The sequence below is a fragment of the Dreissena polymorpha genome, chromosome 6 (assembly GCF_020536995.1).
Source record: "Dreissena polymorpha isolate Duluth1 chromosome 6, UMN_Dpol_1.0, whole genome shotgun sequence".
Taxonomy (NCBI): Eukaryota; Metazoa; Mollusca; class Bivalvia; order Myida; family Dreissenidae; genus Dreissena; species Dreissena polymorpha.
In genome coordinates, this window is record NC_068360.1 from 21,085,874 (window position 1) to 21,113,592 (window position 27,719).

Consider the following 27,719-nt stretch of genomic DNA (forward strand, 5'->3'; position numbering starts at 1 on the left):
GTGTGTAAAACCTGTCTCCTTATCTGAGGGGTCAAGATCGCACTTAAATCAATGGTTAAATTTATCCTTAACTCAGCTTGTCCCGGCTGTAACTTTTTTATTCATCAAGCAATTTCATGATAACTGACTGAGGTGAATGTGTATTGGTTGCATTACCTGTCACACTAACGCAAATGTTAAGGTTACACTGAGAGGCCAATATTAAAATTTGGCCATAAAATACTTTTTTTTGCACAAGGAGATTTTTGAAATTTTTTGCCTGATGAAACATATCGTATTTTTGGTAAAAAATGCAAAAATCTTAATAGGAGGGAACACATTTTAAGTATTGTTTATACGACCATTTATCATTTACTATCTATAGTTTATTAAATGATGCTATTTACTTATTTAGCATATGTCTATTTGATATGAATTTTCTATTCAATCTCTTAAATAAAGCAATTATAATAGGTTTTGATAAGTCAAATGTTTTGTTTTGTTTGTGCTTTATTTACACACATGCAATGTTTACTACTCTAGATGATAGTGTGGTAAGTATGTCACTCCGTAGTTCTTGCAAGTCTTCTGTATAGGCACGTAGACCTTAGTCATTTATCCACTCTTTTTCAAATCTCAACCATATACATGCCTTTTCCATTGGTACAAAACATTATCAGTCAGTAAAATGCACACTGACTGAAAAATTCTGTATTACCCTTCTCAGTTATTTTTCAATCCTGTATTACATTACTGGCTGTGCAAAACATTTTATGACATGCTTATAGAGCAATAGTTTACATAAATATTATTTATACCAAAAATTAAGTTCCTTTTTTAATTTTGAAATAGATTAAAGTGCTTTTTCACCATCTTTCACAAAAGCTACACCTCTTATATATACATTGTACATTTATTTTGAACAAGACTTAGTCTCTAGCTTGATACACCATATTATATAATTATGAAAAACATATCATATAGTTATACTTACTTTTTAAATCTATAATTGAAAGTTGCAAAAGAATATTGCCTAGACTTTTGTGTCTATGATCAGTTATTAAAAAAGTAATGTAATTTATGATCAATTTTATTCGAAGTGGTGACACATTTTATTTAGAAGGTGTGTTAGGTTTCTTCTTTGATATTGTTTTCTTTTCAGTTGAGGGTTACTTATAGTCAATAATCTAAAGTCTGGAGATACACATATCTGTATGTAAGGTCCAGCCACGACAGTAACCTAACAATTACAGTTATGTATGAATGCTAAAAAAAAGCCATTAGGAAAATTGTATTAGTCATTTTCAAAACTAAATATGGTTAAAGTGATATTATGGGCATCTAACAGTTTATAGGTGTCTATCGCAACCGTTCTTTATTTTTGGTGTTTTCACTTCATATACACTTATATTTGTTAATGCAGCATCAACATACTAAAACAATATCCTGGAAAGAGAAAAATAATGCATTTGAATATCAACCGTACTTTCGTTTGACAACTGATCATGCATGTACGATGTGATACTAAATTTAATTTTAGTGCAGATTCGTTCATACGACACAAAGACACAATTTTGTTTTACGGATCATTTCCGCTTACAGGACTGGGTGGGTCACGTAAGAATATCAAATATAAAATATATTTTTATAAACAACTGGTAGCAAGATGAGTTGCAGATAATTGGTCAGTAACCACATTTTAACTAACTCTTATGACCTGTAAATTCTTTTCAGCTCAATTCAACAGTGAAAAATGCCCATAATATCACTTTAAGTAAAAGGAAAATTTTACACAATTACTGTTAAAGATCTTGCTCTTAATCTTAATGAACAAAGCCCAAACAAAATAAAATTACAATAGGAAACTTATTTCAGTTCTACATGTATAATCTATTCTTAAACAGGCCACAAGAATCAGGTTACATGTAATTTTGGCAAGCCTTAAATGACAGGCTCCTTAAGTTATCATTAGCGCAATGCAACCTACCATCAAATACAGCATTTCTGTAATCCCATACAGAACATAAAGAAGCTTTTAATTATGCATGGGCTTTGGTGTTGGCTCTTTCCCACAGCTTTTTTTCTGCACCATAATTAAATTTTGTCATTTCAAGCAACTAAATAAATATTTATTGAACATTAAGATATTATTAATTAAAAACTTGCTTTGTTTTATTAAATATACAAGTAATTATTGCATTTAAATTTTCTTCTTATCATAAAAAATATTAAATAGAAAAAGGTTAACTTTTCATTTATGTACCAGGGTAGTATTATGATTGACAATTCTTATAATTTGTTTGATGTAAATTCTATTTTCCAATATGGCTGTACATGAATATTGTGTTAAAGAACTATACATGAACAATAATATATTTTTCTTTATTTTCATGATTAATTTTACAGTAACACTACATGATAAATTAGGAAAAGTGACATTTACGTTGTGTCTTTCTCAACTGTACTAGTAATAAGTTGTATATATAACTCTCACTGTATAGAACATTTTAAAGAATGATGAAGTTTTGATATAAGAGTATTAATAAGATGGTACACAAACTGCTTTGAAATTTTCATGTGTTTTATAAAACAAATGAGAGCAAAGATAAAACTCATATTGATTGCATGGTCAGGGACACATTATTGTCCAAAATTTTGCCACTTTCATTTAATTTTGGTACTTCTTTGTTACATCAAAACAAGTTAACTCTAATAATTGTCATGCACCAGCGAAGAATTATGCTTACATGACACTATGTTAGTAGCATGATTTTATTTTAAATATGTTGTCTGTCTATCTGAGATTGTTCTTAAAATGTCCATTAGTATGCAGAGTATTAGTTCTACCTAGAAACAGACTCCAGTATGTCTCAATAAGCCTAGGGCTTTGATGAATTGCAGTTTAAACCTTTCCCCCATAAGAAGCAAAATGAAAATGGCTTTTGCAACCAGAATAAAACCAGAACATCCTGCGATTAACTCGCTTTCTTTTTAGGTTTTATGCTGTTTGCTGCTCATCAGTATCCAAGGGTTGAAAATGAAGCCTTTAAAACTTGTTTTTAGTAAGAAAGGGCTTTAATTAATTTTAACTTTCTAAGGGACAACAAATGTGTAAAAATACGGATCTAAGTGGTTAAGGGTTAAACTAATTGGGTTCTCTTATGTTCTTTTTCAGAGAAGACATAGACGCACCAGATTTAACACTAATAGATTTCAACACAGTATCACGAGTACAATACCGTAGTTTGGAGCCTGCAATCATAGACCCGGTGGAGGTTGTCAAGGAAAAGGATGCCTTCAGACGCTACATGCACAGAGAACTGAAATATTGGAGGGTTAGTTGCTGTTTCAATGTTTATATAGTCCTTCAGGGCTTCATGAATGAGACACCTACAGCTTAATCATGCAATCACTTGCAAGTTAGCAAGTGATCTGTCTGATACAAATTCTAACAGCAAATTCAGGTGTGATTATATTAAGGAGTTTTAGCTTAGAAAACCTAGACATTTAGAACACATATGTAGTGAAAAACCAGGACATGTGAACAATGTAAACGGAAATAACATGATTAACTGAAAGCAATTTATTGTCCTCTACCGGTTTCACCTGAGGGGACTTATGGTTTGTGCTCTGTGCGTCTGTCTGTGAGTCTGTCTGTCTGTCACACTTTTCTGGATACTGTGATAACTTTAAAAGTTCTTCATATTTTTTCATGAAACATGGATAGATGGCAATATGGACATTATGCAAGTCATTTCATTTTGTTCCTACATCAAAAATTCTGGTTGCTATGGCATCAAATGTAAAAAAATAAAAATAATTCTGACAATGGTGGAGCCGATAGGGGACATATTTTGCTTGGCAATAATCTTGTTTATCATAGAGGTTCTTAAAGTGTCCTTTACCAAAAATTGGAATTCCCCTTTGTTGTACCTAACCAAGGGAACAAACCAGTACACTGAAGACTTTTGAAGGCAATGTCATCAGTGATTGGTTACTGTAAGGTCACATGAATATGAACTTTATACATTGTCATTAGTGATTGGTTTCTGAAAGGTCATCTGAATATGAAAATGTCATCAGATCAAGTTTGTGGATAGCATAAACATTTTACAATTGCAATGCAAATTAATAGCAATTAATTGAATTTTAAACAATCCCTAACATTCACCTATATCTCTTAAAACAGCACATTTCACGTACATTGTTGGAGGGTTAGTTATTGTTGATTTGTTAAAAGTCCCTTATCGCAGCTTTTGTTCTGTTAGGATTGCTGTATTGGTATTCTAAAAACAGGCTAAGGAAAATCTGAGCCATATAAACAAATCATAGATTTTCTAAAGCATTGTATTCTATTATTCCATGAACATCTTTCCTTTTTGCTAACTTATTATACCCCATTACCATTGGTAATGGGAACTATATAGGAGTCACTTTGTTGGTCGGTCTGTCTGTCCCGAAAATTTCATTCGATCTTCACCAAACTTGGTCAGAAGTTGTATCTAGATGATGTCTAGGTCAAGTTTGAATATGGGTCATGCCGGGTCAAAAACTAGGTCACGGGGTCACTTAGTGAGTTTAAAACCGAAAATTTGTCCGGATGATAAATATGTCATTAATCGTTAGATTTTAAAGTGACTTGGTACATTTGTTCACCATCATGGGACAGTGTGTCATGCGAAAGAAGTACATCCATATCTCCAAGGTCAAGGTCACACTTGGAGTTGCCCATAAATGAGCTTGTCAGGGCTATAACTTTGTCATTTATTGTCAGACTTTAAAATCATTTGGCACATGTGTTCACCATCATTGGACAGTGTGTCAGGCAAAAGAATTACGTCGATATCTCCAAGGTCAAGGTCACACTTTGAGTTCAAAGGTAAAAAACGGCCATAAATGAGCTTGTCTGGGCCATAACTATGTCATTTATTGTGAGACTTTAAAATCATTTGGCACATTTGTTCACAATCATTGGACAGTGTGTCATGCAAAAGAAAAACGTCTATATCTCCAAGGTCAAGGTCACACTTTGAGTTCAAAGGTAAAAAATGGCCATAAATGATCTTGTCCGGGCCATAACTATGTTATTCATTGTGAGATTTTAAGATTACTCGGTACATTTGTTCACAATCATTGGGCGGTGTGTCATGCAAAAGAATTACGTCGATATCTCCAAGGTCAAGGTCACACTTTGAGTTCAAAAGTCAAAAATGGCCATAAATGATCTTGTCCAGGCCATAACAAAGGTCAAAATGGCCATAAATGATTATGGCTTAATAATTCTTAAAAATCACCATAAATTAGTTTCTCTTGTTTTGTGAAGACAGCTTGCAAAATATTCTGTGTCAACGCAGCATGGGGGGGGGATATACGTCACATCTGTGACAAAGCTCTAGTTTTTAACTGTTTATTTACTTCTTTCACTGACTTTTAGGGCCTTTAGTCAAGAAAAATAAGTCCCGAAGAATATTAAATATTTTGTTAAGCTTACATGACTTTTTTGTGTTTTAGTTCAATGTTGTTATTTTGTAGAACATGGAAGTCACAGTACATGAATTGTTTTTTAACAAGAAGACAAGAGGACTTAGTCTAGTCCGTCCATCACCAAACCACTGCTTTATAGCTGCTTGTACATATCATGGTAAGTCAATACATACCCTGCATGCTAGTTTTAATTATCACGGGAAAGAACAAGATCAACCTTAAGTGTATTTACCGGTAGTCATAGCTGCAAAATAGTGTTGTATTTGGCTATTGCTAATCATTATTCAACATTGTGAGATAAACTAATACTATTATTGAAAAGCTCCTTATGAATAAAACATTCATTATGAGATTAATATAACATATTTTCATTATTTGTGGTACTGATATACACATTATTTGTGCAATAAGTGAAAGTTGAACAGTTGATTCATTTATGATGCTTTAACTAAGTTTCAAGGTCAAATTCAAAACAAGATTCTTATACTTAACACTATTTTATCATATTACTCAAGATTAATTAAGTTTGTTTAGAACATTTATCTCACTGATGTCAAGGCCAAGTTTAAACCGGGATCTGGTGGTTCACATGTATTACAACTAGGTCACTTTATCAAATTGATGCAAAATCTTGTCAACACTATTAAGGTCAAGTTATTCCTATTCACAAAAGCTCAGTTGAGGACAAAGGGCCCTTGGGCCTCTTGTGTAGTTGTTAGTTTTTTGTAAATTGCAGACCTGTTTGATACACTTTGATACTAATGGTTTAAACAAAACTGTATGCAATTTATTCAAGCTGATGAGGTAAAAAAAAGTTCTAAACAGTTTCTAAATCAAGTAAGGGTACAAAGATTGATATGAATCTGGTTTCCCAGGAGACCTGATGGTGTACGACGTGTCCGTAGAGCCGTGGCGACCGTTCAGAGTTGTCACGTACGATGACAAAAAAGACGTGCCTATAACTGACCTGACCTGGAGTTTGGATAGCACTAGGATCATCACTATCAACAATTTGGTATGGGCAGCGTATTTACTAGTGACAAAAGATCATCAGGCATTAAATAGAGTGTTTGTTAAATGAAAGAATGATCAGACTTTATGAAATCAATTAGTTTCATAGTGCTGAAGCAAATATGCATGTCGCACAAAAGGTAACATTTGTTATACAGATATATGGACAGTGTCGTCACGCACAATTAAATGGTATTGCAGTTGTATTGCTAGCTTCCTAAGAGATAAGTATGTAACATATAGAATTGTGTGTTTGGAAGCACCAGTTTATTTATCATTATTGATTAAGTGTTTTGCATGCATTACCTTATGAAAAGTCAAATAATATGTATGTAAACACAATCGATGAAATGGTACAGAAGTTACATTTCCTAAAGACAAACCATTAATGTTTATCACAGATATCTAGAGTTATATATTATATTCAAAGTCAATAAAAAGATGTTGCAGTTGTATTTTTTAAATCAATACTTTTAAAGTTTGTCACTCCTGGCATGGTGTTTTAATTGAAGCACTAAAGGACCATCATAAACTATTGAATAGCTGGTTGTATTTTCTAGCAACAAAAACCTCTTTCAAGGGGAAAGCTGTACTTCATGTATACTTAGGTACCTTATTTCTGTTCAGGGCAGACTGCAGGTTCTCACAGGGCCGAATGGGCCGGTAAGTTTTGCTGCACTACGTGTATACTTAAGTACCTTATTTCTGTTCAGGGCAGACTGCAGGTTCTCACAGGGCCGAATGGGTCGGTAAGTTTTGCTGCACTACGTGTATACTTAAGTACCTTATTTCTGTTCAGGGCAGACTGCTGGTTCTCACAGGGCCGAATGGGCCGGTGAGTTTTGCTGCACTACGTGTATACTTAAGTACCTTATTTCTGTTCAGGGCAGACTGCAGGTTCTCACAGTGCTGAATGGGCCAGTGAGTTTTGCTGCACTACATGTATACATAGGTACCTTATTTCTGTTCACGGCAGACTGCAGGTTCTCACTGTGCTGAATGGGCCGGTGAGGTTTGCTGCACTATGTGTATACTTAAAGGGGCCTTTTCACAGATTTTGGCATATTTTGAAGTTTGTCATTAAATGCTTTATATTGATAAATGTAAACATTGGATCTTAAAAGCTCCAGTAAAAAATCAAGAATACAATTAAAAAAAGGGAAAAAAAGTAGCCGGTACCAGGGCTCGAACCAGTGACCCTTGGAGTCCTGGAGTTAGTCTGAAGTAAAAACGCATTAGCCCTCTCGGCTAATCCGCCGGGTATACACAGTTTGAGTATTTTATACCTTATATAAGCAATCTTCGTAGCTTCGTAAATTTAAACGACAACAACAGAACTCTCCAAATTATTCAATCGTTTCGCGTTGCAACGCTTTATAATTTTTAGGTTTTCAAATCGTCAAAAGATACATATAATGGCTTTATTGGACTACGGTAAATGTTCAGTAATACTGTTTCCTCACAAATATCATAACTAAAACGAAAATTTGCGAATCCGAAACAACTTTTTTCAATTTTGTCAATTAACCAAACCGTGAAAAGATCCCTTTAAGTACCATATTTCTGTTCAGGGCAGACTGCAGGTTCTCACAGTGCTGAATGGGCCGGTAAGTTTTGCTGCACTACGTGTATACTTAAGTACCTTATTTCTGTTCAGGGCAGACTGCAGGTTCTCACAGTGCTGAATGGGTCTGTAAGTTTTGCTGCACTACATGTATACTAAGGTACCATATTTCTGTTCAGGGCAGACTGCAGGTTCTCACAGTGCTGAATGGGCCGGTGAGTTTTGCTGCACTACATGTATACTTAGGTACCATATTTCTGTTCAGGGCAGACTGCAGGTTCTCACAGTGCTGAATGGGCTGGTGAGTTTTGCTGCACTACGTGTATACATAGGTACCATATTTCTGTTCAGGGCAGACTGCAGGTTCTCACAGTACTAAATGGGTCTGTGAGTTTTGCTGCACTTCGTGTATACTTAAGTACCTTATTTCTGTTCAGGGCAGACTGCAGGTTCTCACAGTGCTGAATGGGCCGGTAAGTTTTGCTGCACTATGTGTATACATAAGTACCTTATTTCTGTTTAGGGCAGACTGCAGGTTCTCTCATTGCTGAACGGCCCAGTGAGTTTTGCTGCTGGTCAGAAACTGGAGCTGCCTGCAGATGTCAACGGCATCTACCCCAACCAGTTAGAGGTGCTTATGACCCTGGACACTAAGAGGGGGGACTTCCACTTTCAGCAGGGTTGGTGGATTGGTGGACTTTATTTTTTCGGGTATTGGGTTTTATGGTAACTATGGTCACATAAGGGTAGTTGGGTTATATTGTGCAGTATGTTATCTTTGCTTTTTTGACTTGGTAAATATAAGGTATAGTCTGAAAAATAATGTTTGTTTTTATGCCCCCCTTGTTTTGCTTATGTCGGTTCGTCGGTCGGTCCGTCCGTCCGTCCACCAGATGGTTTCCGGATGATAACTCAAGAACGCTTAGGCCTAGGATCATGAAACTTCATAGATACATTGATCATGACCGGCAGATGACTGCTATTGATTTTCATGTCACTAGGTCAAAGGTCAAGGTCACAGTGAATCGAAATAGTAAAATGGTTTCCGGATGATAACTCAAGAACGCTTAGGCCTAGGATCATGAAACTTCATAGGTAGATTGATCATGACTGGCAGATGACCCCTATTGATTTTCAGGTCACAAGGTCAAAGGTCAAGGTCACAGTGACTCAAAACAGTAAAATGGTTTCCTTATGATGACTCAAGAATAATTAGGCCTAGGATCATGAAACTTCATAGGTACATTGATCATCACTGGCAGATGACCCCTATTGATTTTCAGGTCACTAGGTCAAAGGTCAAGGTCACAGTGACAAAAACGGTATTCACACAATGGCTGCCACTACAACTGACAGCCCATATGGGGGGCATGCATGTTTTACAAACAGCCCTTGTTATTTTAAGTTTTGAAATACGGATAAAGTAAGTGAAATAAATCCTTTTGTCAACCACTATGATTGTTTTTAATATCGTGAACGGTGAAATCATCATAAATCGTGGGACATTCCTTTTGGACGATTTTGTTTGACTGATCAACACATTTAATATGGCAACACATACTTATGCCCCATGTTTAAATGTTTTAAGAATCATCTGAAGGTTTGAATTACCTTAGGCATGAAATATATTAATCCACGCACACATCCTGCATTTGTTTCTTAATCTCGATACTTTAAGATATTTTACAAAGGGAAGTACATAACAGTGTGAACTTAACTGACACTTTACATTTCCTGTAATGCGCTAATGCAGTAAAGCTGTATCAATAGTGTTGACTATGTTAGGGAAGAATAGTAAAGATCAGTGTTTATTTTATAAAACACTTATGCCAATTATATTAATTATAACCAATTATATTTGCACCTTCTCTAATAAAGTTAACTTTTTGCCACTATTGTCATTATTGTTATTATTTTTATTAAATAAGACAAGTTGCAAATGGCTTGGTCGCTTCAATTACTGGTTAACGGTCATTAAGTCCCACTAATCAACTTATCATAACAATGCACTCCTTAATAGGCATGCAATAAAAAGGGCCAGTTGCTTTCACATCATTACAGTCAATAGAGTAGTTAATTGGCATGTGATTAACATTAGGGCCCACATCCTGCATGTGACCACTCTTCCAACAGTGTAAATGTATTTCAAACAAATTGGAAAAAGACTGACATTTTTTTTTACGCAAAATAAGCAATCCACGAATTTCATGTCCTCAAAAAGTTATTTTGTAAAAAATCTGCATAAAAAACCCTTAAGCTCATGCTCATGCTAATCTAATGTGTTGGAATTCACTTCTTTTGACGTTTGATTAAGTCCCATGTTAATTTCTACACTCTTATAGGGCCGCTAGCAGAAGAAGGTGCCCAAGAAGAGGAAGTGCTGGTCCCACAGAGGGCGCTGTTCTTTCCTTCATTGTCATTTCTTGGCTCACAGGTTTGTGTGCTACTTAATGATTATCCACCATTGCCATTAGGTCAAACAGTAAGCTCTACTTGTAAAGATAATTGAGCATGCGACAAATAAACATTGTTTTATTAAAATATTATTATATGCTCAAATAAGCCTATGGCTTATTAAAATCCATATTCATTGTCCACAATTGACTGAAGGGCAAAAAAGTAAACTCCGCTTGTAAAGATAACTGTGTATGCCACAAATAAACATTGCTTTATAAAAATACTATTATATGCCTAAATAAATGTATGGCTCATTAAATTCCATATTGATTATCCACAATTAACTATAGGGCGTAAAAGTAAACTCCGCTTGTAAAGACAATTGAGTATGCCACAAATAAACATCATATTAAAATAGTATTATATGCCTTAATAAGTATAAGGCTCATTCAAATCGAAACTTTCTATAATTTTTAAATGTGTGTGTGCTTTTAAATGATATCTCATATCAGATCATGATGGTATGCTTTCTAGAATGACATAATGGTAAGCCTAGACAACGGGGACCTGCTGAAGTGTAACATCCAGGATGCCATCAAGAACATTAACCCTGAACAGACAGACAATGTCAATGACACCCCTAGAATTTACCGGCCACTACTGACTAGAGTGGTATGCATTATGAACTTGTTGTAAAACTAATTGGATAAATTTAACACGATTTTGAAATGGTTCCGGTCCTTCTGATATACCGGCTTTGACAGATTATAGTGATATATTCCGTGTTCTTTTGTCAATGAAACTCTTTTACACCTGACAGTAAAACTCTTTAACATCTGAAGACTTATCTGTATTTTATTCTATTGAATTGCTGAGTCCTGCTTAAAGAATGTACCTTTTTTAACTAGAGTGGTATGCTTTATGTTCTTTTCATTAAAACCATAGAAAATTCAAAGACTCATTTGACTTATGAATTTATTCATGAATGGGTTATCTCTAATTTGTTGCAAAGTAAAAAGGGAAAAAACACTTATATCAGACAGGAGATATAAATCACTTGTTCAGAAAGGTACGGAAGAAACATTTCCAGTTGTTGTTTACGTGTCAATTAACCCGCAGATCTGTGTGGACATTAATTTTCCTTTGTAACATTTGTATGTTTTGAATTAACTAGGTAACACAATTATTTGATTTGTAAGAAATAACAAACGTTTGGAATGTCAAAATTTAAATTGAAAAACTTTGATGTAGACTTGATAATAAAGATATAAAAAAACAATTTTTCAGCCAATCATAAAGTTTGTATTTGTTTTCAGGATGAAGCAACAGATATCAATACTATAGGCAACAATGTGGAAGGCGAGTTGCTACGGCAACACAAGAAGGGAATCATCTACATGTGCTTTGTGGAGAACCTCAACGCCTTGGTAACAGTAGACCAGAAAGGCTTCCTGTATAAGTGGAAGTACAACAGGTGAGAAGTCTAACTTGTAGAATATGGGTTAATATTATGTATTGTTTCCCACCGCTTTCTTAACCAATAGTACAAGCAAATAAATACAAGAACACCACTAGGTGATGATATTTCAAACAGCATGGTCATGTTTTGCATTTGAATGCAGTTTCCTAAAAAAAAATATTCAAGTTGAATAAACGGTTACTTTTGCAGCTCTGCTAGAAGGCTTTACAATTGTATGCTATATTTTAATAATGATTCAAAATTTGCATTAAATCTCTATGTGGTTACAGTACACTGTACAGTGAAAAAGGCAACATTATGAATTTGTCAAACATGGACAAGGAAGGCTATTCTTATGTCATGTTATGCCACCTTTGGCTCATGTGTTCAAGTGTATCTGTGGCTCTTATTGTTAAAGAATATCTTTGGCTCTTGTGTTCAAATTGTTTATTTGGCTTTTGTGTTCAAGTGTATCTGCATCTCTTGTGTTCAGGTGTATCTGTGGCTCTTGTATTCAAGTGTATATATAGCTCTTGTGTTCAAGTGTATATGTGGGTCTTTTGTTCAAATGTATATGTGGCTCTTGTGTTTAAGTGTACATGTGGCTCTTGTGTTCAAGTGTATCTTTGGCTCTTGTGTTCTAGTGTATCTGTGGTTCTTATGTTCAAGTGTATCTGTGGCTTTTGTGTTCAAGTGTATATGTTGCTCTTGTGTTCAAGTGTATCTGTGGCTGTTGTGTTCAAGTGTATCTTTGGCTCTTGTATTCACGTGTATATATTGCTCTTGTGTTCAAGTGTATCTTTGGCTCTTGTGTTCATGTATATCTGTGGCTCTTGTGCTTAAGTGTACATGTGGCTCTTGTGTTCAATGGAACCTGAGGCTTTTGTGTTAAATTGAATATGTGGCTCGTGTTCAAGTAAACATGTGGCTCTTGTGTTCAATTGAATCTGTGGCTCTTGTGTTCAAGTGAATCGGTGGCTCTTGTGTTCAAGTGTATCTGTAGATTTTGTGCTCAAGTGTACTGCATAATGGCAATGTTATGACCCAGTTAAGCCTTAGGAATTACCTGTACCTGTACTTTTATATAGCCAAATTCATAGATTCTGAACAAAAGAATACTGTATTAACTTTCATTTTGTAAATACTATCATAATTTTTCACTTTCTTCCTTGCGCTATTAAACAAATTTATAATTTGTTGGGAGAATCCTTACCACTTGCCAGTAATCAAACATTTAACATTTCAGTAAATACAAGTCCTCGTTTCGTTCATTTATCCCATCACGGAAATACAAACTGGAGACGTCCAAGGTTATGTACAAGGAATCAGATTCAGATAAACCCAAGGTAGGTAACTCAAAGAAGCACCCACTGGAGTAAAAATTACACCATTTATATTGTATTCACAATTACGTAGTGTGTACTTTGAATGAAAGTTATCCCTTAGTGTGGGTAGCATGATTACCAAAACATGTAAACAATGTCATTGCTTTTTTGAACCAATACTTTAAAACAAAATCAATTCAGGTTCTATATTAACAAACCTACTCTGTTTGACTTAAAAACAAATGTACATCAGCTCCTGTATTCACGAACCCATTCTTAGACTTAAGAATTAAGAATGGGCTTAATTCAAGAAAAAGCTCTTCTGACTTTGAATATGTGCAGGTTACCACTCAGTAAGAAAATGTCTGAAAATAAGAAATTTGTCAACTAATATTGATTAATGTGAAATTGTGATTAATGCTTAGTAAAACTTAAAATTAAAGGGATTATTTAATATTTCAATTTAAAGAATATTCTGTATTCTAAGCCTAAAGTCTAAGAATTGTTTGGTGAATAGGGGGACAGGACAAATAAAAAATACATCTTTGATTGTGTAAATACAGTAGATCTTCATTATTTTCATATTGCATGTGTTTATTTAAATTGTCTTCACATGAAATATCATTAGAAATGATAAATAACAAGTACTATTTGACATTTAAGCAATTTAAGAACAATTCACTTGTAAATATATTCTTTTTGTAGACTAGGGAAAGTCTGAGAAGTGTTTGTGAATACGTAGCCCACGTAATGGTGTTTGTGCATATGGACCCAGGTATTAGTGATTTTATGTCCCCCACTATAGTAGTGGGGAACATATTGTTTTTGCCCTGTTTGTTGGTTGGTTGGTATGTTGGTTGGTCTGTTGGATGGTCTGTTTGCGCCAACTTTAACATTTTGCAATAACTTTTGCTATATTGAATATAGCAACTTGATATTTGGCATGCATGTGTATCTCATGGAGCTGCACATTTTGAGTGGTGAAAGGTCAAGGTCAAGGTCATCCTTCAAGGTCAGAGGTCAAATATATGTGGCCAAAATCGCTCATTTTATGAATACTTTTGCAATATTGAAGATAGCAACTTGATATTTGGCATGCATGTGTATCTCATGGAGCTGCACATTTTGAGTGGTGCAAGGTCAAGGTCAAGGTCATCCTTCAAGGTCAGAGGTCAAATATATGTGGCCCAAATCGCTTATTTTATGAATACTTTTGCAATATTGAAGATAGCAACTTGATATTGGGCATGCATGTGTATCTCATGGAGCTGCACATTTTGAGTGGTGAACGGTCAAGGTCAAGGTCATCCTTCAAGGTCAGAGGTCAAATATATGTGGCCCAAATCGCGTATTTTATGAATACTTTTGCAATATTGAAGATAGCAACTTGATATTTGGCATGCATGTGTATCGCATGGAGCTGCACATTTTGAGTGGTGAAAGGTCAAGGTCGAGGTCATCCTTCAAGGTCAAATATATGGGTCAAAATTGCTCATGTAATGTCACTTCTGCAATATTGAAGCTAGCAATTTTATATTTGAAATGCATGTGTTTCTCATGGAGCTGCACATTTTGAGTGGTGAAGGGTCAAGGTCATCCTTCAAGGTCAAACGTCATATAGGGGGACATTCTGTTTCACAAACGCATCTTGTTGCATATGGGGCCCATGTGGTTGTTTTTGTCTCAGGTGATTTTCACTGATCAGCCCCAGCCAGGGAAGAAACCAAGGACCAGACAGGAGCTGGCAGCAGAGAGACAGAAATGTGAGAACTATATTAGCCTTACATCAATTATGTTTGGTTTCAATTTTTCAGCCAATACTAAAGTTATGCCCTACTCCCGGATCGTTTTTTTTGAATTTGTGATGCAAACAAAATCTAAATTCATTATTTAAAAGTATTGGTATCAAGTCTTTAAAGGGCCTTTTCACGTATTGGTAAATTGACAAAATAAAAAAAAGTTGTTTCAGATTCGCAAATATTCGTTTTAGTTATGATATTTGTGAGGAAACAGTTATACTGATCATTTACCATGCTCTAAAATATCCATTATATGCATCTTTTGACTATTTAAAAACCTTTAAATTATAAAGCGTTGCAACGCGAAACAATTGAACAATTAGGAGAATTCTGTTGTTGTCATTATATTTTGTGATACTACGAGGTTTGCTTATATAAAGTATAAAATACATCCCTCATTGTGTGAGCATGGATGGCCGAGTGGTCTAAGCGGTAGACTTTTTACTCCAGGACTCCAGGGGTCAGTGGTTCGAGCCCAGTTGAGGGTTACTTTTTATGCCCCTGAAGGAGGGCATATAGTGATCGGACTGTCCGTCCGTCTGTCCGTCACACTTTGCGTTTAGGTTTCGAAAAATGCTCATATTTGGCATGCATGTGTATATGGACAAGGCCTTTCCATGCGCATACAAATTTTGACCCCTGTAACCTTGACCTTGAACTCAGGGTCCGCGTTTAGGTTTCAAAATCTGCGTTTAGGTTTCCAAAACAGCTCATAACTTCTATGTCCCTTGAGCTATATTCTTCATATTTGGTATGCATGTGTATATGGACAAGGCTTTTCCATACACACACAAATTTTGACCCCTGTGACCTTGACCTTGAACTTAGGGTCCGCGTTTAGGTTTCAAAATCTGTGTTTAGGTTTTGAAAAATGCTCATAACTTCTATGTTCCTGGAGATATAGCCTTCATATTTGGTATGCATGTGTAAATGGACAAGGCCTTTCCATACGCACAAAAAATTGACCCCTGTGACCTTGACCTTGAACTTAGGGTCCGTGTTTAGGTTTTGAAATCTGCGTTTAGGTTTCGAAAAATGCTCATAACTTCTATGCTTTTCCATATGCACACAAATTTTGACCCCTGTGACCTTGACCTTGAACTTAGGTTCCGCGTTTAGGTTTGGAAATCTGCGTTTAGGTTTTGAAAAATGCTCATAACTTCTATGTCCCTTGAGATATAACCTTCATATTTGATATGCATGTGTATATGGACAAGGCCTTTCCACACGTACACACATTTTGACCTCTGTGACCTTGACCTTGAACTTAGGGTCCGCGTTTAGGTTTCAAACTCTGCGTTTAGGTTTTTTGACAAATGCTCATAACTTTTATGTTGCTTTAGATGTATCCTTCATATTTGGTATGCATGTGTATATGGACAAGGCCTTTCCATAGGCACAAAAATGTTGACCCCTGTGACCTTGACCTTAAACTTAGGATCCCGCGTTTAGGTTTCAAAATTTGCGTTAAGGTTTCGACAAATTCTCATAACTTTTATGTCGCTTCAGATGTATCCTTCATATTTGGCATGCATGTGTATGTGGACAAGGCCTTTCTATACGCACACAAATTTTGACCCCTTTGACCTTGACCTTGAACTTAGGGTCCGCTTTTAGGCTCCGAAATCTGCGTTTAGCTTTCAAACAAGCGTTTTTCGGCGGCGTATGTCTTCGGATGGAGACAGCTCTTGTTTTTTTCTTTTTTTAGCTTGACTATTATATATGAAATATATATAGTGAAGATCCTACTCAACCCGGCGTCGGCGTGTGCGTTGGCGTTGGCGTTTGCGTGCAAATGTTAAAGTTTGCGTACTACCCCAAATATATTCAATGTCCCTTGACATATTGCTTTCATATTTTGCATACTTGTTAACCAACATGACCCCAACCTATAAACAAGAGCAGACAACTGTATGAAGCATTTTGACAGAATTATGGTCCCTTTTATACTAAGAATATGCATATTATTGATAAATCTATGTTAAAGTTTGCGTACTACCCCAAATATTTCCTGTGTCCCTTGACATATTGCTTTCATATTTTGCATACTTGTTAACTATCATGACCCCAACCTATAAACAAGAGCAGACAACTGTATCAAGCATTTTGACAGAATTATTGCCCCTTTTATACTTAGAATATGCATATTATTGATAAATCTATGTTTAAGTTTGCATACTACATGTACCCCAAATATTTCCTGTGTCCCTTGACATATTGCTTTCATATTTTGCATACTTGTTTACCAACATGACTCCAACCTATAAACAAGAGCAGACAACTGTATCAAGCATTTTGACAGAATTATGGCCCCTTTTATACTTAGAATATGCATATTATTGATAAATCTATGTTAAAGTTTGACAAAACAACACTTACCTGACATACCGCAATGCACTCCACTCAGCCCCCCCCCCCCCCAGAACCAGCTCTTGTTAATTGTGTTATTGTTTTTTTTTTACTGGAGCTTTTTAGATCCAATGTTTACATTTATCAATATATTGCATGTAATGAAAAAATTCAATACATGCCAAAATCTGTGAAAAGGCCCCTTTAATGTGTTTTGATGGCATATGCTGGTTCTATGATAAAAGGTTTATTCATAATTTTCTTTTTACAGAATCTGAACAAAATTATTTGTCTTTGTGAACCAATTGACAGTTTACTATAGAAAATAAAATGAGAAGTATATACAAATCTCTACTGATGAACCATAATAATTGGTCCAGACACCTTAACAATTATAATAAATATGCACATAAACAACAATTAGTATTTTTTTTCCCCAAGAATAGCTTGAGGTGGTACATTGTCAGATATTTTCTCTGTATTTTCTTGCATAAAATTAACAAGTGTTTTTCACAAATATGAAAAGAACATTTTGTGTTTTGACTTCTGAAAATCCTTCCTAATTCAGTTTACATGTTTTGATCTATGTATAATATCAAAACACAGTTGTCTTAGTCGCCATCTTAATTGGTTTAAATGGTTTCACTTTTTTGCAGATCAGAACACTTTAGATAACATGCAGCTGGGAGACCCTTGGTATGAGGAAATAAACGATCAAGAGGAAATGATTGTAAGTGTTTAACTCTAGTGAAGTGTTGTAACTCTTGTATTTTTATGTGGCCTATGAATGCTTTCTGCTGATTGCATTTTTAGTCATTGAGTGGAGTTGAACTGTTGAATATACTTTGACATGCCATCGTGATTGTTGAATTGTTGAATATACTATTACTTTCAATCGTGATATTTTTGTTTTCATAATCTGTTTAAATGTTAAGTCAAGGTTTCATTTTATGTCAGGTTCTCTTCTAAAATTCACAACCACAAACGATGATCTTTTGACAATTCTTAACATAGTCAATGAAACATCAGTTTTTCTATGTTCTACAATTTACCCATTACTTTCCAGATCCAGATATTCACACCACGTGGAGTGATAGCTGAGACAGGCGCCATGTTCCATATCGTGTACCGCCATTCAGAGACACAACAGCTTTCTGCCTACTATACCAAACTGTACAAACCTGTCAAGGTGGATTAACAATCTGTTCACTTCACCATGAATTATACTCTGTTGTAAGAACACATTATCCCTTCATGAACAACCGAAACATGACATCAATTTCATAAGCGGCAATAATACTCATATAAACATGATGGTTCTCCTTCAAAGTATGTGAATTAAAGTTTTGAACATCACATCAATTAAAGAAGCATCTTAAATAAAATTCTGAAAATTTCATCTCTTCATCAAACATCAATTGTAAACATAACATCACTACTTCAAGCATAAAAATAAAGGTCTGAACATAAATCACTTTTGTGTGGAGAAAACATGAAGCTTTGAACATTACATTTCTTCTGATAGGAATCAAAAATGAAATTTTGAACATAATACCACAACTGAAGAATCAAAAATTTAATTATTTACATAATTTATGCAAGCATCGAAGAAGAATTACATTAATAAACGAACAAATTAAAAAAATATTTTAACTTTAAATATTTCTGGAGTTTCATTATTTCTGTTCATCTTTTTATGCCCCAGGTAGGGTGGCATATAACAGTTGAACTGTCCGTCAGTCAGTATGTCAGTCTGTCCGTCCGTCCGAAAAAAACTTTAACATTGACCATAACTTTTTAAATATTGAAGATAGCAACTTGATTTTTGGCATGCATGTGTATCTCATGGAGCTGCTCATTTTGAGTGGTAAAATTTTAAGGTGAACATCATCCTTCAAGGGCTAGGGTCGAAAAAAAAAATCCAAGGGAAGTTATATGCTTTAAATGGACATTATTATCTGACCTGCCAACGTATATATTTTTGTTAAATTAATCAAAGCGGCGCAGTAGGCGGCATTGTGTTTCTGACAAACACATCGTGGTAGAAGGTCAAGGTCAAAGTCATCCTTCAAGGTCTAAGGTCAAAAATACAAATCCAAGGGAAGTAATAAGCTTTAAAGGGAGATAATTATTATTTAATATTGAATATTGCAACTTCATATTTGGCATGCATGTGTATCTCATGGAGCTGCACATTTTGAGTGGTGAATCTACAGTCACGGTAGTGGCTTTTAATTATTTGCTACTAAAAATAGAGATTTGTTAGAGACAATTATTTTCAAGCGAAGTAATTTATATAATTATAAATCTCATATTATATATTTCCTTACCAAGAATTTAAGTTCTTTTCACAGTTACTGTACACATTTTTTATTTTGATTATTTATAACTCAAATGATTGATTTGTCAATTTTTTTTTTTTATGATATAATTATCATTTCTTTCCTGTACTAATTTGTGAATGGTAGTGTTCATTACATACCTGTGGACTTATGTCCATAGATACATGATGAACTCTGGCTATGATCTCTTTGATAAACCACAGGCCTTGTTTGTCAGTGATGTCTGACTTTGTCATTTTTGACTGTCTACAGACCCCCCCCCCCCCTCCCCCGATTGGATTGGACAAAATCCAAGGGAAGTAATAAGCTTTAAAGGGAGATTATTTCTATACCTGATACCTGCCAAATGATAAATAGAAATTTTATTTTAAAGCGGTGCAGTAGGGGGCATTGTGTTTCTGACGAAGACATCTCTTGTTTGTAAATATAAATGTGACCTTATAAAAGGTTTCCTATCTCATCAACAGCAAATTACAAGGTTTGTCCAGCCATTACTACATGCCGGATAACATAATGACATAATCAAATATTCAAAACACCTGCTCACTCTGGTATTTCCATAATAAAAACATTGGGATTGAGATGTTTTGTAGTGATCCCTTCTTCCATACTAAGTGTCCTATCAGGACATTACATTTATAAAATGAGTGTAAGAAAGTTCTTCATTAGTTACCATTCATCAACACTAGATAATCAATGTAAACGGATTACCATTTTTTGGGATAGTTATTTTCTTTGAGTTTTATACCAACAACAAAACAGTATATTTATAAACAAAAGTAACTCTGGAGCCTTAGTATACTTAGTACGTTTAATTGAATTTGTCAACAATTTCCCCACCCATTAATGTATTGTTCTGAAAAATCAGAGTACATTTTATTTAATGGAAATAAAATCTAGAAAAATGATTTCTCACTGGTTTGATTTGGGGCAAATATTTCATAAAGATGTTAATAATTTATATTTTTACTTGTACTATCCGTATTTAAGAAGCACTAGCAGTTTTGTTTTTATTTGCGTTGAAATTCCAAAATGTTCCATGTCCTAGTTTGATAACTGACTGAATTGCGAACTAAACCATATTTAAATAATAATATAAAATAATCATTACACTTGCATTTTCTAAACATCTATATTGCAGTAAAACATGGACAAACATATTAAACTCAGCATTCTTAAGTTTTGTTTCAAAGTTTCAGTTCACATGTGAAAGTAATAATAAGACCATTATTTTGTTTGGGCACTATGCAAACATGCTAAAGTGAAAGTTCATCCTATTTATCATGTTCTTAACTCCAACGGACAATCTTTCTCAAATTACGTATTCTTTATGTATCAAAAGGATGAAGCATTGAAACTGTTCCAATAAACCTTTGTTATTCTTAAAGCGGTAACATTATTGTTTGAAAATGAAACATGTGAATTTTTGAGAATTCTATGTGGGTTATTATTTCTGACAAGAGCTTATTGAATCAGTCCCTTACTTAACAAAAAGTGTAATCGATCTGACATTCAATATCCCCATATTAACCACAATTAAATTAAATGCCAATCCAAGAAAATCTCATTAAGAAATTACCAGCACAGGGTCTATAACTTTGTTCTAATTTCAACAATTTAATAGAAAATTTAAGGAACTAATTTTATTGATTTTAAACGTTTTACACTTGCCATCGTACTTTAGAAATGTGTGTTTCATCTTAGAAACAAATAGCTTGAAATACTGAATTTATGATCATGCCATCTCTTTCAATATATTATGCCCATTTGATTTTGTTTTGCATTATTCCGACCACTTTTTGGCTTAATCCAAATGATACTTATTCATAACAGTTCAGTTCCATTGTGCATTAGATGAGCACCCCAGGACATTAGGGTAATCTTCTTTGAAGTTACTATTCTTTCATGTTGTTGAAATCATCACTTGATAGAAAATGCTGATTATATAAGAATTATGAGATGCTAATATGTTCCAACAGTTGTAGAAATTACAATGCTAATAATTTGTACAGTTCCTCAAAGGTTTTTTATTACCCATTCGCATTTTAAATCCAAATATTTTATCTGTTCACCTAATTAAATTAGTGTAATTCTTTCATCAACAGGTGCGCTGTTCACGTATTGTTCGAGTGGTAGGTTCTCCCACCAGTACAGAGCTGATTGTCATCTTGTTGTTCAATGCATACCCACCTCAAGGTCAGAGACGTGATTGGAATAGGTTGAGCAGCAGAAAATATATCGTTTCGAATAAACATCTGAAATTCTTAGCTTTTCTTTGCTGTAACCAAAACTTCAAAAAAAAGGTTTTGATTTAAAAAAGCTAAATTATATAGCCATTGGTAAATTGAGGGTTTTGTATTTTCAGGTGAATACTAATCACCTTAATCTTGAGCCAGTTTAGTTTAAACCTATTTTATTTTAGCTCAATTGCATCGAAAGCCTTATTTGAAACGCTCTCCAGTCCGTTTCCTGGAACTATTGGGGCTCGAACCCACAACCTCCTGATTGATAGGCAGACACCATAACTACATCATACAGCCTATTTGAGTCTGTTTGCAAATATTAATTTTAGCTAGGTGCAAATAACAGAAAATGTGTGTGTACCAAGGAATTAGTATAGGTCCAAATAACGTATACTCTAATAAATGGAAGAGCAAAGTCCGTTCTTTTTAATTTGATAACAACATTTCAGGCCCAAATTTCACAGTGTTCATTGTGGATCTGAGAGAGATGACACTGCGTGACTTCAGGAAAGAGCTGCCAGTGTCCGTTCAGGAGTACAACACCATGATGACAAAGACCATCATATCATGTGATGTGAGTGTTCATCTAACCTTGCCTTGCAGCAACTTCGGCAGTCATAATAGCCCTTGTTTGAAATGGGAAATTCCTGTGGATAATTTTTTTTCTATATGAGTTGTTAAACTCTTGATAAAAATGGAATATTCATGTAGTAAAATTTTCGGTCAGTTCAATGAGTAGTTAAAAAAACGTTGAGGAACATAAGATATTCTTGTAGTTCAATTATTAAAATTCAGATCTGTTTAACATGCAGTTTAAAACTTTAAAAGTTTGGGTTTATTCATATGGCAGTCGCAATATATGGGGCGTATGCCCCCCAGGCCACATGCTTTTACAATATTTTAGGCAAAACCGAATTTATGCCCTCTGGTACCTATGCCAACTTGTACTTATGCTACTCCGCTTAATTTAATTTAATTGCTACTTAAAGCTGACCTTTTTGGAAGTTTTCCGTTCCGCAAATTATGTTTTCACAGTTTTACAAGTGACACATGTAATATATTATTTAAATGCTGAAAGAGATTTCCCAACTATTTGAAATGTTAAGGTATTTTTTCATACAAACGCCTAATCAATTCCCTAATTTTCAAGAAATGTACCAAATGGTTTGTTCTTTGACACTAAATAAGTTTGCTGTTCCAATATTTGTATTCTTTCATAATTTTTAGATGCGGGATACACGTAGTGATTATCCTGTGTTTTTGAACCTCAGTAACAGGTTAAGAGGATTTTAAAAATTTTGCCAACTCTTCTTTCAACATCACTTCAGTACTTACACATTTGTTTCTTATTACCATTCCAAATAAATCCATATTAACTTATCAAACCATGATTTAATTTTGACTTATTATGAAAATTGATCTGTTGATAACATAGTACATTACTATATTTTTATGCCCCCGGATCGAAAGATCAGGGGTATATTGTTTTTGGCCTGTCTGTCTGTCAGTCATTCATTCATTCATTGTGTGTTTTCCAAACTTTAACCTTGGTTAAAGTTTTGCAATAACTTTTGCATTATTGAAGATAGCAACTTGATATTTGGCATGCATGTGCATCTCATGGAGCTGCACATTTTGAGTGGTGAAAGGTCAAGATCATGCTTCAAGGTCAAAGATCAAATATATGGCTACAAAGCGCCGCAATAGGGGGCATCGTGTTTCTGTCAAGCACATTTCTTGTTTCCTGATGATATTTGGTTATGAAACTAACATGGCAATATGTATGCTTTTCTGTTCAGGTGACTCGAGTGTTGGGAACTTCAGGCTCTGACTATATATTCATCGTGTTCAACAATCGCATTCGCTGTATATCACTATTTTCGGGGCAGACTGTTGTCAGGAAAGGTCCATCACCAAGTGCTGATGATGAGCAGGAGGATGAAGAGGAAGACACTGGTGGGTGGGGCTTGGCTGAATGTAGTGAACTGTGGTTTAGTTTATTCATTTTTAGGTGCAGACACTGTCTTAGGAAAGGTTTGAAACTTACATACTATGATGATAATGATGCAATGGAGAGTAAGAAACAAAAGGGCGTATGGGGTAGGTTGTAATATAGCTCATTGTGGGTTTGTAAATTTAACTGTTTTACTGAAATGATTGTAACAGGTGTTTTACTTGTTCAGCTTTATTTATAAACTAAACAAATCCATATCACCTTTAAACCAACATATAAATACTCAAATAGAAAAAATATTTAAATTTCCTAGGATATCAATAGTCAGGGCATGATTTGACAGTCTCCGATGTGCTATATCCTTTTGGTTGGATACAATAATCAAAATACAAATAACTGTCATGTAGGGTTTTCTAATGAAATGCAAAACAATTTGATGAAGTTAAGTTTTATTTTTTTAAACATTAAAAAAATAAAATATGAACAAAATCTATTTCAAGCTTCTTAATTTATGTCTACATATCCATGGGTTGAATGATGTATTGCAAGTATGCGTGTAACTTTCCATTATAAATATTTCATTATCATGGCTGTATGACATCAAGTATGGACACACATGTATTTTATATATACAGATCGCTTCAACGGCTGTATTATTGATGAGACCCTTCTTGATCTTCCCCTATCAACTGACTGTACAGTGGTCAGCTTTGAAGGCCGAATACACCTGGTCCTGTTTGCAAGGGTAATTCTTACCAACATTTAACTTGTACAATAAATAACAACAAATGAGTTTACTGAATTTTGCATAATCTTGTATATGCCCCTCATTATTTGCAATATTAAGTATCCTGAAGATTTGAAACAAATCTACCAATATGTTAATTTATGTAGAAATTCCTATGTGTATCTGAATAGCCAAATGTTGGAAATAACGTTTGATAATTAGCTTTTTTACAAACCCACAAAGTTTGGGGCATAAGGCATTGCACTTGTATGTGGCTCTATAACTACGTTTGTCGGTTTGTTTGCACAGTTGTACCTGTTTATATAGGTACGTCCTGAAATGTTGTGTACTTTACCGCTCTTGAACTGGTCATTTTCACTCATACATTTACAGCTGAATGGTTACACCGGTAGTTTTATGGGATTTTAAAGGGAGGAATTTTGGCTCAACTAATTTAAGTATATTTATGCCTTTTGTAATGTGCTAGTAAGTATGAAATATATGCATGTTTAAAGACGATGTTTTAATTTAGAAAAACAATATTTTACTAACTGGTTTATTTGTATGTGTTGATTCATGTTTTGACTTATCAGTGTCTTGGACACAATCGAGTTTTTGTTGAGATTCAATGTTTATGAGGTAGATACAGGAACTTCTATAAACAGTTTTTAAAAAACATTAAATAACAATAAGTTATGAATTGTATTTCAGAAAATGTCCAAGATGTACATAGTCACGTTCACAGACAAAAACAATTATGTAGACAGACGGGCTCTGTGGAAGACGTATACCACAATGTAAGTGAATAATATCAGAATCAGAATCGTTTATTCAGACTTAATCATTACAAGCTCATCGTCATTTACAATCGTATACAATAACAGCATGAAGTAAATACAAACAAAAATATACTCATTTCGAAGAAAGATCAATTTACAATATAAGGAGTAAACATGTCAATGTGTTTTCGTGAGAATGTTATAACATAATTTCAAACGTAATTTAATACTTGCAGCACTAATTGTATTATTCTGCAACAAGTTGCACTAGTGAATAGAATTATTGTTTAAATCTTCATATGGAAGATATTACTCGTTTTTTTTGTATGCATTTAAACCTTTGAGTCTTTTTAACAAGGAAAAATACATGAATATGAATTCGTATGATGGGCATATATAACCGCATAATCCAACTTTATATTTGAATGTTATTTTTCATTCGTAGTTAAATGAAATTTATACTTATCGGATAGAAATGCTGATAACTTTAAAGCTGTTTGTAATGAAAATCATATGTCGAAGTGTGTTACGCTTACTTGTAGATAAGTAATGTATTAGTGTTAATAATAGTTCTTTCCCCTTTGTTGACCACCTATACGAAAAACGAAACTATAGTTGGTCTATAGGGATATTGCTCCTTAGTAAATATTAAAACAGTATCAGTTAGAGGGCAATCTTAGTTTTAAAAGTATAATCTCCATCTATATACACTAGTCAATTTAATTTAAATTGTTTCATACCCCAGCGTCGACCATCTATGCGAAAAAAGAAATTTAGATGATCTAGGAGTATGTATGCGACAAAATTACTTTCATAGCAGTTACACAAAACTTTAAATATTTGATAAACAAATAAAAATACAAACAGCACATAAACATACACAAACATGATACATGGGTATGTATGCTGCAAGATTACTTTCGTAACAATTATACAATACAGTAAGTATTTGAAAAATAAATAAAAGGAGAAGCAGCACAAAAAATACACAAACATGATCCAAGGGTTTGTATGGTCAAACTTACTTTCATACCAATTATACAATACATTAAATATTTGAAAAGCAAATAAAAACACATACAGCAAAAAGCATACATAAACCTGAATATTCAAAACGATTTGGGTGTATGAAAACTTTGAGTGATGTGTAAATCACCGATTTTATAATTAAACTGTAGATATTAACGTTTCTCTTAGTTGGAAAGCTTTTTTGCAGTATGTTGCTAGCTTTTTTAAAGTAGTTTTATTTTCGCTTTGCATAAGTAGAACATATTTAAGCATACTCGTGTGAGCATAGAAATATTTTGAAATATATTCTTTCCGAATATGGATATATATGGGGCACTTTAGGACAAAATAAAACTCGTCTTATATATCATTTAGGTTACAGAGGGTGCATTTTCTAACTTGTCTAGGCACATTATTATGACGGCCGATTTCAATATTTAATTTGTGGGATGATAAATATAATTTGGCCAATACATTTCTGTTTTTTGGATTTTCCAACAAGCTAATATATGCTGACTTTTCAAAATTAAGTTTTATTTCTCTATATACATCTAGAGACGTTGAGTTTTCTAGTCCTGATCGCCAATCGCTAATATAGATATCGCGAAGTCGGACTCTTAGCTTTGGGATGAATGTTTCTATTTTAACAGAGTTCGGATACATCCATAGTTCATGTAAGCCCGAGGATTAAAGTATCAGACGCACTTTTGATGCCCAGTTTGAACGAAAATTGTTAGCATTTATGTTATTTAATTGTTCGTTTAACACGGTATTTAAAATACAATTTTCTTGTTTGACTGTGTGTATTTTTAAAAAGTATTTAACAATTCTAATGTATCTTTCGATATACAGTGGAAATCTACCCAGTTCGCTATACAATGCAAGAGTATTTGTAGAGGGTTTTACATTAAGGACCCATTTACAAAACTTTTTGTGTACTCTTTCTAAAGTTTCACCTTGATCGTAACCCCAAACTTCCGAGCAGTAATTTAATACTGATAGGACATACGCGTCAAATAGGTTAAACATTATATTTATTGGTACTTTGTTATTGTTAATTAAAGACATAAGCGCATGTAAAGATCGCAATCCTTTCCCCGCAAGTATTTTCATTGCTAAAGCGAATGACCAGCCGCTGGTAAACACAACCCCTATGTAGTTGAAGGAGTTAACAATTTCTACCTCTTGATTATTATAAAACCATTTATCGGTAGCACCTACCCTCCCCCTTTTTGAAAGATCATTACTTTAGTTTTTTCGATGTTTACTATTAAATTCCATTTTTGACAATATGAATAA

The 27,719-nt window shown here is 34.2% G+C and overlaps 1 protein-coding gene across 1 annotated transcript in view; it reads left to right on the plus strand.

Moving 5' to 3' along the window:
• Positions 1 to 27,719, plus strand: part of LOC127835487 (uncharacterized) — a 199,048-nt gene that overhangs the window by 113,964 nt on the left and 57,365 nt on the right. Inside the window, exons 8-21 of the mRNA XM_052361930.1 lie at positions 3,155 to 3,314; positions 5,512 to 5,620; positions 6,339 to 6,478; positions 8,562 to 8,718; positions 10,381 to 10,472; positions 10,970 to 11,107; positions 11,752 to 11,909; positions 13,141 to 13,240; positions 14,907 to 14,982; positions 18,024 to 18,097; positions 18,434 to 18,556; positions 21,815 to 21,905; positions 22,402 to 22,526; positions 23,752 to 23,857. Coding sequence (XP_052217890.1) covers positions 3,155 to 3,314; positions 5,512 to 5,620; positions 6,339 to 6,478; positions 8,562 to 8,718; positions 10,381 to 10,472; positions 10,970 to 11,107; positions 11,752 to 11,909; positions 13,141 to 13,240; positions 14,907 to 14,982; positions 18,024 to 18,097; positions 18,434 to 18,556; positions 21,815 to 21,905; positions 22,402 to 22,526; positions 23,752 to 23,857 — 1,649 coding nt within the window. The remainder of the gene's footprint in view (positions 1 to 3,154; positions 3,315 to 5,511; positions 5,621 to 6,338; positions 6,479 to 8,561; positions 8,719 to 10,380; positions 10,473 to 10,969; positions 11,108 to 11,751; positions 11,910 to 13,140; positions 13,241 to 14,906; positions 14,983 to 18,023; positions 18,098 to 18,433; positions 18,557 to 21,814; positions 21,906 to 22,401; positions 22,527 to 23,751; positions 23,858 to 27,719) is intronic.